The sequence below is a fragment of the Marmota monax genome, unplaced genomic scaffold, assembly GCF_021218885.2.
Source record: "Marmota monax isolate L192 unplaced genomic scaffold, Marmota_monax_Labrador192_F-V1.1 WCK01_AAM20220418_F8-fsc00003, whole genome shotgun sequence".
Taxonomy (NCBI): Eukaryota; Metazoa; Chordata; class Mammalia; order Rodentia; family Sciuridae; genus Marmota; species Marmota monax.
This window is the reverse complement of record NW_026694084.1, coordinates 8,776,097-8,792,255: the sequence shown is the minus strand read 5'-3', so window position 1 is coordinate 8,792,255 and position 16,159 is coordinate 8,776,097. Positions and strand designations below refer to the sequence as shown.

The following is a 16,159-nucleotide window of genomic DNA, read 5'->3' as shown; positions in this document are numbered from 1 at the left end:
TAAGAATTCTGGTACATCAGTGAACATTAAAGTGGTTTTTAAAAAATGTATATATTTTTAGTTATAAATGGACACAATACCTTTATTTTATTTATTTATTTTTATGTGTTGCTGAGGATCAAACCCAGTGCCTCACACTTGCTAGGCAAGTGTTCTACCAATGAGTCACAACCCCAACCCCTAAAGTGGATTTTATCTATTCTTGGACAAGGTTGTCTGGTGATATTTGGCCTAGGTTTTGTAGAATGTATAATCTCTTAGTTGATATCAGTAACCACTTTTAGGATATAGATTTGGAGTCAAACATATCTTGGGCCATATCCCAACTGTGTGACTTAACCTGTACAATGTTGCAAGTAACCTCACTTCTCTAAACTTCTGTTGCCTTATCTATAAAAGTGTGGGTAATCATAGCTTCCTTGAGGATTACCAAAACAATCTATGTAAAGCACACCCATAGTTTTTCAAATGTGCTAATTATCCATCCCTTCAAACACAAAAACAGTAAGGAGTAAACATACTGCACCCTGTTTTCCCACTAACTGTCAAACCCAGGTATTGTCAACCTAGAATTCTTTTTAAAAAAATATATATATTTTTAAGTTTTAGGTGGACACAATATCTTTATTTTATTTTTATGTGGTGCTGAGAATCGAACCAGGGCCTCACACGTGCTAGGCGTGCGCTCTACCACTGAGCCACAGCCTCAGCCCTCAATCTAGAACAAAATTATCCTCAGAAATGAAGATAAAATAAAGACATCCTCTATCAAGAAAAACAAAAATAGTTCATTTCTAGCAGACCTTCTTTAAAAGAAAGGTTAAATAATATTGAGGGCATAGCTCCATGGTAGAGCACTTGCCTAGCATGACCAAGGGCCCTTGATTCAATCACCAACACTGCAAAAAGAAAAATAGAAGTGCCAAAGAAAATCCTTCAGCTGAAAGGGAAACAATACCAGAAAGAAACTAGGAACATCAGGAATGAAGGAAGTGCAAACAAAAATAAGTGCCTTAGTAAATAAGATAGACTGTTTTTCTCCTCTTAAAAAAAAAAAAAATTTTCTTTAAAATATATAGAAATTTTCAATTTATTTGAATGTAAAAGTAATATTGTTTGATGGGTTTTCAATGAATGTGGGTATAATATATATATGATTGCTACCATATAAAGGGGGAGGGTAAAGAGACAATAAAAAACAATAAAGTTTTTACATATGCTTTAAGTAGTTATATACTAATTCTAAGCAGAGTGTAGTTTACAGCCTATAGAGACAATTTCTATATATTTTTTAAAAATATGGTTCAAAAAAAGACCTCAAGTAATAAATTAAAATTTAAAAACTATCTGAGCATGATGGCATACACCTGTATTCTCAACTACTCAGGAGACTGGGGAAGGAAGATTGCAAGTTTCAGGCCAGTCTGAGCAATTTAGCAAGACCCTTTTTTAAAAAAAAAGGGCTCAGTAGTAGTGCACCCCTGGGTTTGATCCCAAGTACCACCACCACCACCACTATCACAACAACAAATAATAATAAAATTAAAATATGAAAATCCTTCCAAAGAAAACAGCAAAGTGGAAGGTATGTAAAACACAGAGGAAAAAAATATATATAAAAACAAATAATATTTAAACATTAAAGTTTAAATTAAAGTATCGATACTTATACTTAAATATAAACATACCAATAGTTGGGGAAAACATACCAATTATAAGAGTTAATAAGAGCAGGTAAAACAAGATGTAATCATATGCTGTCTAAAAGAAACACACTTTACTGATACAAGGAGGTTAAAAGTGAAAAGACAGGAAAAAATACATATTATACAAATATTAATCCAAAAGATCTGAAGTAAATATATTAATATAAGACAAAGTAGACTTTTAAAAATAAGTAAAATTACCAAAGATAGGAGGGGACATTACATAATTTGAAAAAGATCAATTAGCCAAGAAGATACAGAAATCCTAAATGTAAAAACATGTGAAAACAAAACCTCAAAACACCAGAAGCAAGAAGTGAGAGAAATAAAAGGAAAGCCAGGAGTGGTGGGTGACACACACTTCTAACTCCAGCAACTCAGGAGGCCAAAGCAAGAGGGTCACAAGTGTGAGGATAGCCTCAGTGACTTAGTGTGACCCTGTCTGAAAATAAAAAATTAAAAAGGACTGAGGATGTAGTTCAGTAGTAAAATGCCCAGGTATTCAATCCACAGCACCAAAACCAAACAAAACAATCAAAAAATCAGCAGGGACAAAGAACTCGAAACACCATTCACCAACTAGAGCTAACTGACATTTATACTGTACTCTACCAAAAAAAATCCAAATCCACATTTGTTTTAAGTGCACATAGGATATTCATCAAGAAAGAAAATATCCTGTGTCATAAAACAAGCTTTAAAAAATTTAAACATCACAAAGTTTAAATAACAAAATATACTCTGTGACTTTAATGGAAATAAATTAGAAATCAATAATAGAAAAATTATATATCTCCAAAATTTTTGGAAATTCAGTATGCCTTATGGAGATCAAAGAAGAGCCTCACAAGAAATCATAAAATACCTTCAAATAAATGACAATGAAAGTACAACATATTAAAATGTTTGGGGTGCAGCTAAAACAGTGATCAAAGGAAAACTTACAGCATCAGATGTTTATAAGGGGAAAAAGACTGGAGTCAATAGTCTAAGCTTCTAGTTTGAGAAACTACCTCAGAAAAAGGGGAGTAAAGTGAACTCAAAACAAGTAGAAGGAAGGAAACGTCAAAGAGCAGAAATCAATGAAACTGAAAAAGAAAAATAAAGCAGAAAAAAAGATAAGTGAAACAAAAGCTGGTATGTTGCCAAGATCAGTAACAATAATCAATCTCTAGCCAGACTGGCAAAGAAAAAAAGAGAAAACACACAAATTACCAACAACAGGAAAAGAAGGAGATTACTACAGACCTACTAAACATTAAAACAATAATCAAGATGTTACAGTTTGGATGGGGATATCCCCAAAAGCTCATAGGTTGGAAGCATGATCCCCAATACAGCTAGATTCAGAGGTGGGGCTTTTAGGCAAGGATTAAGGCTCTGGCCTCATCAGTAGATTAATCCATTTGCTGGATTAAAGCCATTGATAGCTGAATAGACTGCTGGGAGGTGGGATCAAATTGAAGGAATTAGGTCACTGGAGGCGTGCACTGGAAGGGTGTATCTGTCCGCCCTCACCACCCCTTCTTCCTGCTGCCATGAGTGTTGAGCAACTTCCTTCACCATAATGATCTGCCTCACCTCTGGCTCACAGCAATGGAGTCAGCAGATCAAGGGCTGAAACCTGTGAAACTGAGCCAAAATAAACTTTTCCTCTTCTAAGTTGTTCTTGTCAAGTATTTTTGGTCACAGCAATGAAAAACTGATTAACACTTGGGGAGTGCTATGAACAATTCTATGAAGAGAAACCCAACAACTTAAGTGAAATGGACCAATTCTTTGAAACTACCAAACTACCAGGATTCACTTAAGAAATAAAATAGCCTGGAGAGTTGTAGATCTATTAAAGAAAATGAATTTTTAATTTAGAATCATACACACACCCACACTCCCCACACACACCTACCTCTACCTGCCCCCACCTCCAGGGCCAGATAGTTCCAGTGACAAGTTTGATCAAACGTTTAAAGAAGAAATAACATCAATTCTGCACAATCTCTTTCAGAGAATAGAAGTGAAGGATGAACATCCCAACAAATTTTATGAGGCTAGCATTGCCCTGATAAATCAAAATCCAGAAAAGTACAGTTATGAGTGAATGAATGAAAATCAAAGAAAGATAAGAAGACTATAATCAATCTCTCAAGGCTAGAATGTCTCTTATGAAAATAGATGCAAAAAATCTTCAATAACATATTAATGAATAAAATCCACCAATAAATAAAAATAATAATATATGATGATAAATTGGTTTATCTCAAAATTCAAGTCCTGCTCAACATTCAAACCTCAGCCAAAGAATGTAACCTAATACAGTAACTTACTACAGAAGAAAATTTATATGATCAAATCTAGTGATGCAGAAAAGCATTCGAAATAATTCAACATCAGTTAAAAATAAAAGCTCAACTAACTATAACTAGAAAGCCATTTCCTTAAATTGACAAAGGGAACCAATTAGATACCAAAAGGTAACATTCAGTCTGATTATCAAAGACCAAATGCATGCCTTCTAAGATTCACCATTTGTTCAGCATTTTACTTTTTAGCCAGTACAATAAGAGGGAAAAAGAGATGTACAAATTGTAATAAAAAATAAAACTGTCCTTATTTGCAGACAACATATTTGTCCATGAAGAAAATTCCAAGGATCCTTGAATGTGTGAATTAGCAAGATCGCACAATGCAAAGTCAATGTACAAAAATAAATAAATAAATAAATCACATTTCTATAGGCTAAAATGAACACATGAATTTTTAATTTTGTAAAATTAAAAAATACTTTGTATAATAACTCCCAAAAGTTGAAATGTATAAATCTGCCAATGTTGTAGAAAACCATACAATGCTAATGAAAAAAATCAAAGAAGATCTAAACAAATGGAAGGACAAATTATGTTCATGGATTAGAAAATTCCATATGATTGTAATGTCACTTCTCCCCCAAATTGATCTATCTATAAATTCAATATCCAATCAAATTCTCAGTATGATTTTTTTTATATCTAGAGAAACAGATTTTACTGCTTCATATTTGCCATCCTTTTATTATACTCTACTATTTATTACAATGATGGACAAGAGAAAATCACTTCTATTTTGCAATGAGCATATAGATAGTACATTTTAGTAGTATAATAAAGACTTGTGGTAAAACAATCATCAAATGTTAGGTGATCTTATTGTTAATTGATTGACTGTTCAGTAATTTTATACAATAAATAAATATAACTGAAAAAAGAAATATAACTGAATATTAAATGAAAGAATTGCAGACCATGAAAAAATAAAATAAACCTCCAAAAATTTTGACTTTAAAACTGTATGTAAAGGCAGAGAGGCTAGAATAGTCAAATAATTTTGTAAGAGAAAAATAAAGCAGAAAGAATCACACAACCTGATTTTAAGATTTAACTCTAAAGCAATCTGAATCAAGACAGTATGGTACTGATGAAAGGATTGACACTTAAGTCAATGCAACAGAATGGCAGCCAAAATTAGATTCTACTGGCCACACAAACATGGCCAATTGATTTTTTTAATATTTATTTAGTTGTAGATGAACACAAAGTACCTTTATTTATTTTTATGTGGTGCTGAGGATTGAACTCAGTGCCTCACACATTCGAGGCCAGCACTTTACCACTGAGCTACAGCCTCAGCCCCGCCAATTGATTTTTTTTCTATAGGCTAAAATGAACACATGAATTTTTAATTTTGTAAAATTAAAAAAATACTATGTATAATAACTCCCAAAAGTTGAAATGTATAAATCTGCCAATGTTGCCAGGTGCAAGGGCAATTCAAAGAAGTAAGGATAGTTTCCAATAAACAACTAGCCATCAATATGCAAAAAAAAAATTGAAACTCAATCTAATTCTCACATTCCATATAAAAATCAGCCCATAATTGATAAATATGTTTGCAAAATATAAATTTTGAAAAGGAAACAACACAGGAGAAAATTCTTCAGGACTTTGAGTTAGGCAAAGTATCCTTAGGTCAAAAGCACAGTTCATTTTAAAAAAGTGTGTAAGTTTGCCAGGCAAGCCTGTAATCCCAGTGGCTGAGGACTGAGGCAGGAGGATCCCAAATTCAAAGCCAGCCTCAGCAAGAGCAACGTGTTAGGCAACTCAGTGAGAACTTGTCTCTAAATAAAATAAAAAATAGGGCTGGGGATGTGGCTCAGTGGTTGAGTGCCCCTGAGTTCAATCCCTGGTACAAAAAAAATTAAAAAACAGAAAAATAAAAAATGTGTAAATTTGACTCCAACAAAACTAAAAACTTTTGCTCTGTTGAAAACAATGTTTAAAGAAATTTAAAAAGCTAGAGACAGGGAAAAATATTTGCAACTCTCATAGCTAACAAAGGATTGCAACAAGACATCAAAAATACAAAAAGATTTCTCAAAACTGAACAGTAAGGCCGGGCGGGGTGGCACACACCTGTAATCCCAGCACCTTGGGAGGCAGAGACAGGAGAATCGCAAGTTCAAAACCAGCTTCAGCAACTGTGAGGCCCTAAGCAATTCAGTGAGACCCTGTCTCTAAATAGAATACAAAATAGGGCTGGGGATGTGTTTCAGTGGTGGAGTACCTCTAAGTTCCATCCCTGGTACCAAATAACAACAACAGCAGCAGCAGCAACAACAACAACAATAACAACAAAAAACCAACAGTGAGAAAACAACCCACTTTAAAAAATTAGTGAAATGATTTAAACAGACCTTTTGCTAAAAATGATATAGAGATGGCAAATGAGCACATGAAAAGATGTTCAACATCATTTGCCATTAGGAAAAGTGCAAATTAAAACCATAATGAGCCAGGCATGGTGGCACATGCCTGTAATCCCAGCAGCTCGGGAGGCTGGGACAGGAGGATCTCAGGTTCAAAGCCAGCCTTAGCTTTGAAGCAACTCAGTGTGACCCTGTTTCTAAATAAAATACAAAATAGGGCTGGGGATGTGGCTCAGTGGTCAAGTGCCCCCGAGTTCAATCCCCAGTACCAAGAAAAAAAAAAAAAAACATAATGAGAAGCCACTATATACTTAATAGAATGGATTAACAAAACCTGGTCTTACCAAATATTGATGAGAATGTGACGTAAACTCTCATATAGCAATGAAAAAATGGTACAGTTACTCTGGAAAAGAGTCTGGCAATTTCTGATAAAGTTATAGATACACTTGCCATATGAGCTGGCAAGCCTACTTAGACATTTACCCTTCATGCAAAAACTTGCACATGAAAGTTTATAGCAGCTATAATCATAATTATCAAATACCAGAAACAGCCTAAATATCCTTGAACAAACTGGATAAACAAATTTGGTACACCCATATAGTGGAATGTTACTCAGCAATAAAGAGGAATGAAGTGAACTCTGACCATCATTGCCTCTGTGGGCTTACTGTGGGGAGCATGATCCAAGGGAATCACAACAATTGAGGAAGCTGTTTGTTAGTGGTCTGAAGTCTGAAACTACAGATGATAGTTAAAGAGAACATATTGAGAAAGGGCACACTCACAAATTATTTGATAATGGTAAATGTTCCAAGGTCTTGTGACTTGTGTGTTGAAGACATAGATGCAGCAACTTGGGGTAGATTTGGCACTTTATGGATCATGAAGGAAACTTTGGAGGTGGCAAAAGTAATTTTGGCCATGGTGGAAACTCTATCAGAAAAGGAGGCTACGGTGGTGGTGGTGGAGGTGGATTTGGAGGTAATGACAACAATTATGGTAGCAGTTCTGGGTATAGTAGAGAAGTGGTGGTGGCAGACTGGGATATGGAAACCAAATTGGTGGATATGGTGGTAGTGAAGGAAGTCATATGGTTACAATGCCTCATTGTCATCATAACATGAAGGAGAAATTTTTGGTATTACTAACCACCGTGGTGGTTGGAGCTATAATAATTTTGGAAATTACAGTGAACAACAGAAATCAAATTATAAACCCATGAAGGCAGGCAGTTTTGATAAGAGCAGCTCTGGCAGTCCCTGTGTTGGTGGGTATGGATCTGGTGGAGACTATGGTGGAATGTGGAAGAAGGTTTTTAAAACAGTATAAAAAGGCTACAGTTCTTAGTAAGAGAGAGAATGAGGAGTTGTCAGAAAAGCTACAGGTTACTTTGAGACAATCATCACAAAAACATTAGAATAACTGCAAAAATCTGACACAGAAGAAATGATGATCCATAGTCAGAGTTATTGCAGCTTAAACAGGAAACCCTTCTTGTGATGTCATAGCCACAGTTTGCAAAAAGTGTAGCTATTGGTTAATGCAATGTAGTTACTGGTTAATACAGTGTCAATCAGATGTACATTCCTGAGGTCTTTTATCTGTTGAATCATAGTCTTTTTTTTCCCTTATATCAAATATATTGCCCTATAAATTGTGGTGTGGTACCAGGAATAAAAAATTAAGGAATTTTAACTAAAAAAAAAAAAAAAAGAGGAATGAACCAATGATACATGCAACTACATCAGCAAATCTCAGGGACAATGTACAGTGAAAGAAGCTAATCTCAAAACATTACACACACTCTGATTTCATTCTAGAAAAGGTAAAATTATGGAACAAAGAACAATGGCATATTAATGCACGTGTACACAAATCTTTTCCCATTCATTGTTTTATCTTATAACCATGAAATTTTATATAGTCTATATTCATTTTTTGAAACATTTGTTTTGCATATTTAAATTTTTTGAGAGAGACAGAAGAATTTCCCAAAAATGTATTCATTTTAGGTATATAAACAAGTCCACCCAAGTCCTTACTTGAAGCCAATACATTTGTTTGCAACCCAGTGGATTACACACAATCACCTAAGAGACAGATTTAAGGTCAATTTGCAAATGATTACTGTCATATAGACACAGCCGTTTACATTAAAAGGTGATAATTAGGAATTAAATTGAGCACTAGGAAAAAAGTGCCAGACTAAGAGGAAAAAAGCATTGGGAAGATTATACTAAAATGTATCAAGAAAAAGATAAGCTAAATTTGCTTGTAGATTTGCACGGTAAAGCCAGAAAAAGTCTGGCAGACTTAAAATTTCTGTACAAACAGAAAAACTGAGCTAGCTCATTATATAAGCAGGTAGTTTTCTGCATAACCAAAATAGAGAAGACATTTTACTTTTATCTCCACTGCCATCTTCATGTTTTCTTCCACTTCCCTTTTCATCTTCATCTTCTGAGTTTTCTACTTCCTCAATAACCATCCTTTTCCCTTTAGTTTGGGTCTTAGATGCAGGTTCAGAATTTTTCACATCTCTTTCGACTTCTGATAAGGTTTTCTGTAAATCACAACATTAATGACAATGTTTTTCTTTAATAAAAAACAACCATTCTTTCAGATAAGAAAAAGAAAATATTAAGAAATTAATAAAACACAAGGCTTTTTATGATGATTTTTTTCAAAACTACTTCATTGCTTTATCTGATTATAACTATATATACTGTAAAAAGCTTAGAGTAACAGTATAAAAAAGGAAGGAAAAAAAATCACCTGAAATCCTGCCACTCAAGTAATACCACTGACATTTTTTATAATCTCCCCAGATGTTTCTAGGCATACAGACATACAAAAATGTATAGTTCTGCACAAATAAAATCATGCTATATGTGCTTTTTAAATTTTTTATCTAGTAAAAATTACATAAATATTTATTTATTTATCTCCTGTTCATATTTTCTAACAATCACAAAACTTTCTTATCCAGCATTTTGATGTCTGCTGTTTCAGTTAACTGAAGATCCATTCAACTAGAGAGAGAAAGGGAGAAAGAGAGAGAGAGAGAGAGCGAGCGAAAGAGAGAGGACATTTGCATATATAGCATATTGCTGTACTGTCATATTTTATTATTAATTATTGCTATTGTAAGAGTAAAAGAAATTGAAGTTAAAGTGTAAAAGACTGGGTATTGTAAAGTTTCTAAGCTGCAAAGCCTGAGTTAAAATGTAAAGGACCAGGTATTGTTAAGTTCCTATGCTACACCCAAAACCTGAAATTCCTGTAGCTGTTAAAACAATTCCCGGGACTGTCCAGTAGATAAATAACCTGGACCCTGTGCAGTTTGGCACGTAGGCATTCAGGGCCCAAACCAATCAGTTTGAATGTACCCGCCCTCCTTAGAACTCACCTATCACTCCTGCCCGACCTGTTCCCGCCAATGAATGAACTAATCATGTTTGAGAGTTGTTGTTTGATTTTCCCACACCTCATGATGATTTGCTCTGATGTATGCAGAGCCCCCGCCCTCCCCAAAAAGTGTACTTAAGCACTGCTCAACCCCTGCTCGGGGCTCTGGGCCACTCTCCCTTGTTGAGTGAGCATGGAGCCCCAGCGTGCTGGATTCTCAATAAACCCCCTTCTGTGGTTGCATGAGTCGGTTTCTTGGTGGTCTCTTCCTCTGTCATTCGCCGGACCCTTACACTATTAGTCTCTTACTGTGCACATGTGCTTTTTTTAATGAATAACGTTGGACGTTCTAAAATGCTTTATGCCAGTGAAACAAAGAAAGCACATAGGCAGCCTTTCCACAAGGTTGATGAACAACAAAAAAAAGCGGGGAACTTTACTGGAATTTAAAACTGGCCATTCAAAGCAGATCAGGGACACAGGAGGTTGGATATAATAAAATAAGAAAGACATCCCCAGCAACATAGCCATGGCCACGACTGGGCCAGAAGCTCCAGACAGAGTGGTCCCTCCAAGAGCACAGTAGAGGGATAAAGGAATTAAAGTAACCCGCATTTTTAGGAGGCCCGTGGCATGTCTGGATACAGAGCATTTAGAAATCAAGGACATTGCCCAACAAACTTGAAAGACATGCTGCACTGGTGTTGGTGGGGGGGGGGTGGGCACCATTTCTCCCAGCACTGTGCAGAGGACAAAGGAAGGAACCATTCTTCAGCCAATGCAAAGGGGCTGGCAGCTGAGGGGGCCAATTCCTGGCAAACCCAAGTTTGGCTCAAAATACAGGCCCAGTAAACATACACTGCATGACATAGAGTGTGCTTAAGTGACCAAGAGAAAATCAAACATGGAGAGAGCTTTACCCAGGGGACAACTGGTCATGGAAACCCACCCAGCTCAACCTCTCCCCCTCCAATCCTGCTGCTTGTAGGACCAGCTGGGAGAGACATCTGGCTGGGAACGCAGAAAGGCAGGAGGTAGAAGAGATTGGAGACTGAACCAGAGTCCAGAAAACGTGGGGTCCAGAGGTGATGTAGGGTACTAAAAGTTGGCTTCTCCACCACATGAGTGAAACCCAGGGAAGATCCCTGGGGTATAGTCTTTCAATGTGGACCAGCAAGTACTGGGCCCTGGAGGTGCCCTGATTTAAAATCTTCAGACCAATTAGTATTCAGTAAAGAGTGTAGAGCCCACTTAAGCCTAAACCCTGCCACCAGGAATTCTGCCTAAGGGATTACCCTCTCTCACTCCAGCAATCCAGAGGGTGGAGCATCACACTCCTGATGACTCCACTTAAAACTACTGAGAATCTTTTGAATCCAACAGAAAGAATTCCTTAACTTTTTATGGGGATCTTTATTATTATTATTATTATTATTATTCTGTTTAATTGTGACCTTAATGGTACATGAACATTTATATGTATTCATATTTTTTTTCTCTCATTTCTAAGCATTTTTGAAGCCAGTTATTTTTCATGCATTAGTTTTCTGTGAACTAGGATGTTTAATTAATATATTTTGGTTTTGTTTCATAATTGTTTATTTTTAGTTTTTTAAAATTTTTACTTTATGTATATTTTTATCCTACCTGTTTCCCTTGATCCTCTTTTCTTTCACTAACAGCCAATCTCTCTTGTTCTTTCACTCTTCCTTTAATTTCTTTACTTCTTCTTCTTTCTTCCTCCCTCATAATCATCACATCCTATATAATTTCTGTTCTCTTGCTGGCACCATTTGAAATTATAAACCCATTTGCAAACTTGCTGGTTTTATTGTAGGCAATAACAGGTCATATCATCTCTGTTTATTGTGATAATTAACACTGTAGGAACTATTTGGTTAAATGCTATATATTGTTTGTATTGGCTGTTGTTATTATTGTCTCCCCCTAAACAGTGAGATACTGGAAACCTTCAGGGACACTATAAGTCCAGCGGGTAGAAACTCTGATGCCTCAGATCAATAGTGCTAAATGGGTAGACACACAAACAACATGAAAAAGCAAGTGAAAAAAATCACCCCAAACCAAGAATCCATCAACACCACAGTGGAAGAAATGTCAGAAAAGGAGTTTACAATGTACATAGTTAAACTAATCTGCAAATTAAAAGATGGAATAAGAAGTGAAATCAGAGAGTAAATACAAGAAGAGAAAGATCACTTCAATAAAGAGGTGGAAAATCTATTAAAAAAAAACAAAACAGAGCTGGGGTTATGGCTCAACAGTAGAGCACTCGCTTTACAAGGCTCTTGGTTCCATCCTCAGCACCACATAAAAATAAATAAATAAATAAAATAAAGTTATTGTGTACAACTACGAAAAAAATAAATGTAAAAAAAAAACAAGTAGAAATCCTCAAAATGAAAAAAACAATAAATCAAATTAAAAATTTAGCAGAGCGCTGGGGATGTAGCTCAGTAGCAGAATGTTTAACAAGCATGCATGAAGCCCTGGGTGCAATCCCCAGCACTGCAAATATAAATACATAAATAGAAAGCACCACCAACAGGCCAAGCACAGTGGCACACACCTGTAATCCCAGTGGCTTAGGAGGCTGAGACAGAGGATTGCGAGTTCAAAGCCAGCCTCAGCAATAGTGAGGCACTTAGCAACTCACTAAGACCCTATCTCTAAATAAAATACAAAAATAGGGCTGGAGATGTGGCTCAGTGGCTGAGTGCTCCTGAGTTCAATTCCCGGTACCAAAAAAAAAAAAAGAAAAAAGAAAGCACCACCAACAGACCAGACCACTTGGAAGAACCTCAGGCAATGAAGATAAAATACATAATCTTGAAAACAGAGTTGACCACAGAGAGAAGATGTTAAGAAACTATGAATAGAACTTTCAAGAACTATTGATAACATGAAAAATCCAAATTTGAGATTTATTCAGATAGATAAAGGCACAGAGATAAAAACCAAAGGAATGCACAATCTTTTCAATGAAATAATATCAGAAAATTTCCCAAACCTAAAGAATGGAATGGAAAATCAAATATAGGACCCCACATGTACAAAATTACAACAGACCCAATGTACATTATAATGAAAATGCCTAACATACAGAATAAGGATAGAATTTTAAAGACTGTGAGAGAAAAATATCAGATTACATATAGAGGGAAACCAGTTCCAATCTCACTCTTTTTATCTCTTGTGATTTTAAATTTACATTTCAGTGATGACCAATGTTATTGGGCATCTTTTCATGTGCTTATTTTCCATCTATGTGTCTCTTTTGGTTGGTGTCAGATCAAATATTTTGCTTGGGGCCAGGGATACAGCAGAGTGGTAGAGAGCTTGCCTAGCCAGCAAAAGGCCCTGGATAAGATCCCCATCCTTGCGGGGAGGAGGTTATTTTTAATTAGCTGCCTATTTTCTTATTACTGAGTTTTGAAAGTTCTTTACATATTTTTGATACAAATCCTTTGTCGAATATATGATTTAAAAATATCTTCTCCCAGTATGTAACTTGCTTATCTTTTTCTTCTTATTCTTCTCCCTCTTTCTCTTTTTTTTTTTTGACACAAGAATTGAACCCAGGAGCATTCATCCACTGAGTCACATCCCCAGCCCTTTTTATTTTTTTATTTTGAGACAGGGTCTCACTAACTTGCTTAGGGACTCACCAAGTTGCTAAAGCTGGTTTTGAACTTTCGATTCTCCTGCCTCAGCCTCCCAAGCCACTGGGATTACAGTCTTGTTGTATTGTGCCTAGCCATCTTTTCGCTCTTTTAATAGTGCCTTTCTAAGAGCAGGAATTATTAATTTTGATGAAATCCAACTTATCAGTTTTTTCTTTTATGGATTGTGCTTTTCATGTCACTTGAAGAATACTTGTCTGATCCAACATCATAAAGATTTTCTCCTATGTTTTCTTCTAGAACTTTTATTTTAGGTCTTACATTAAGGTAGATGGTCCATTTGAGTTAATTCCATGTGGTTAAGATAAAAATGTATTTGGATAAGGACTTAAAGTTAATGTGTAAACATGAAATCATGTTGGATAGTAATATCATAGGTGGTTTTTCTTTTTCAAATTTTTATTTTATAATACTGTTAAATTAACATTTAATCACTATAACCATTATACAAAGGACATAGAGAGAGTACAACAGGTTATCCAATAGGTGTGTGTGGAAATTTAGGGACAATTTATTGTGGAAAGGCAATTCTCCACAATTTTATCCTATTTCTGGGCATACTGCGAACAGAAGCACTAAATCACCTTTGTTCCGGATTATATTTAAGGATGTTTGTACAGCGAACAGGCTTGTAAAACAAAAATAGCATTTCCCTGAAAATGACAGGGCAAGTCTATTTACTCTGCAATATAATGAAGACAATATTTCTCTCTGAAGCAAAGATAGGCAGTTTGTTTACAGCCCATCATAAAAAAAAAAAAATGAGCTTTCCCCTATTTTCAGTTCCTCAATCTTCCCACACACCCACTGAAGTGCAGCATCCATCTGGGTCACTCCACATCACTCTTGTGGGGCTCAGGAACAAAGGGACCTGACCTGAATGTGCAGCTCATCCGCACGGTGTACCATGAGTAGACCTTTCTGTCTGATCCAGGATATCTGGTATCCTTTGCTGAGCTACCTTGTTAATTTACAAGTAGAGTAAAATCTCAGACCCTTCCCAGTTCCTAACACTTACCTCTACCGTTTAGGCCTTAATACAGATGCTGCATGATAAACTGAGATTACCCCAGAGAAAAGTACTGCCTGCATCTGCTGAGAGATAGGCTTATACCTTTACACAATTTTTTCTTATGAACCTGTTTTCAAGTTGGGCATGGTGATGCACTCTTGTAATCCCAGTGGCTCAGGAGGCTGAGAAAGGAGAACTGAAAGTTGGAGGCCAGCCTCAGCAACTTAGCAAGGCCCTCAGCAACTTAGTGAACCTCTGTCTCAAAAATAAATAAATAAATAAATAAAAGGATGGGGATGTAGCTCAGTGGTAAAGTACCCCTGGGTTAAATCCTCAGTAGCAAAAAAAAAAAAAAAAGAGATGTTAACATTTTGGGATGTCTGGGATATCTCTTTTAAAGCTGGGACCTAATCCTCAACATAATTTATTCAGCAAAACTGATACCATTTTTTAATACCTTTATTTTTTATTTATTTACTTTTATGTGGTACGAAGGATTAAAGCCAGTGCCTCACATGTCTAGGCAAGTCCACTACCACTGAGTTACAGCCCCAGCCCCTGATACCATTTTAAAATAAATTCAGAAATAGCATATTATAGAATTAGGTGAGAAATCACTTCCTACACTTACTTTAGCCAAATCATTATCAGGCTCAACATCCAGTACTTTTCTCAAATCTTCTATAGCTTCCTGGAGCTTGTTTTGATGTTTATATGTAGTGGCACGGCGGAGAAGAGCTGAAAATTTACCAAAATAAAAGTTATATGTTTTAACATATCATATTGTAGTTACAACTATTTGGCAAGTTGAAAAAAACAGGTAGCACTGGACACTTTAAGACATAATTATGCAAAGCTTACATACACCCATTTTCATGTTGAACACATTTAAAAAAAACAAAAAAAAAGGTCCTGGCCAGCTCTTCCACAGGCTGAAAGACTCCATACTTTAGCATACCTTCAAAAGCAACACCCTATGTTGCAGTACTGGGAAAGTTTTCACTAAACAATGCTTTCCTTCTTATAAACACCATTAATATTTTCTTATCATTTTCTAAAAATTTTTAAATTTCCTTATTGAAATTTAGTATACTATTAAATGTTCAGAATATGGCACACTAGTAAAATCTATTTTAGACATCTCTAAAATGATTAGAGTTACTTAGCACAGGGAACTGAGAGTATCTGATGATTTAAGTCAGCTAGCTTCAGAAATTGAGTCCTTTGGGGGCTGGGGATGTGGCTCAAGTGTAGCATGCTCGCATAGTATGCATGAGGCACTGGGTTCGATTCTCAGCATCACGTTAAAAAAATAAAAATAAAGATATTGTGTCCACCTTAAAAAAAAACTAAAAATAAATTTAAAAAAAAGAAAAAAATTGAGCCCTTTGGTAGTCTGCATTAGATTTTTTTGGTAAGCTTCAATGGATAATTTTATAATTATTTACTGCAACAACGAATGCCTTTCTAGTCTCATAATTATCCATTAACTACTGAGAGAACTTAATGTAATAATTCAATATTTTGAAAAATATCAGGCTTAGTAATCTAAAAAGTGAGAAATTTATATCTGACATATTTTAAT

General features: G+C 35.6%; 1 protein-coding gene across 1 annotated transcript in view; it reads right to left on the bottom strand.

The window, feature by feature from the left end:
• Window positions 1–16,159, bottom strand: part of Spag1 (sperm associated antigen 1) — a 62,805-nt gene that overhangs the window by 28,177 nt on the left and 18,469 nt on the right. The window contains exons 9-10 of the mRNA XM_046464768.2: window positions 15,206–15,312; window positions 8,854–9,013 (exon numbers count right to left, since the gene is read on the bottom strand). Of these exons, the coding sequence (XP_046320724.1) occupies window positions 8,854–9,013; window positions 15,206–15,312 (267 nt within the window). The remainder of the gene's footprint in view (window positions 1–8,853; window positions 9,014–15,205; window positions 15,313–16,159) is intronic.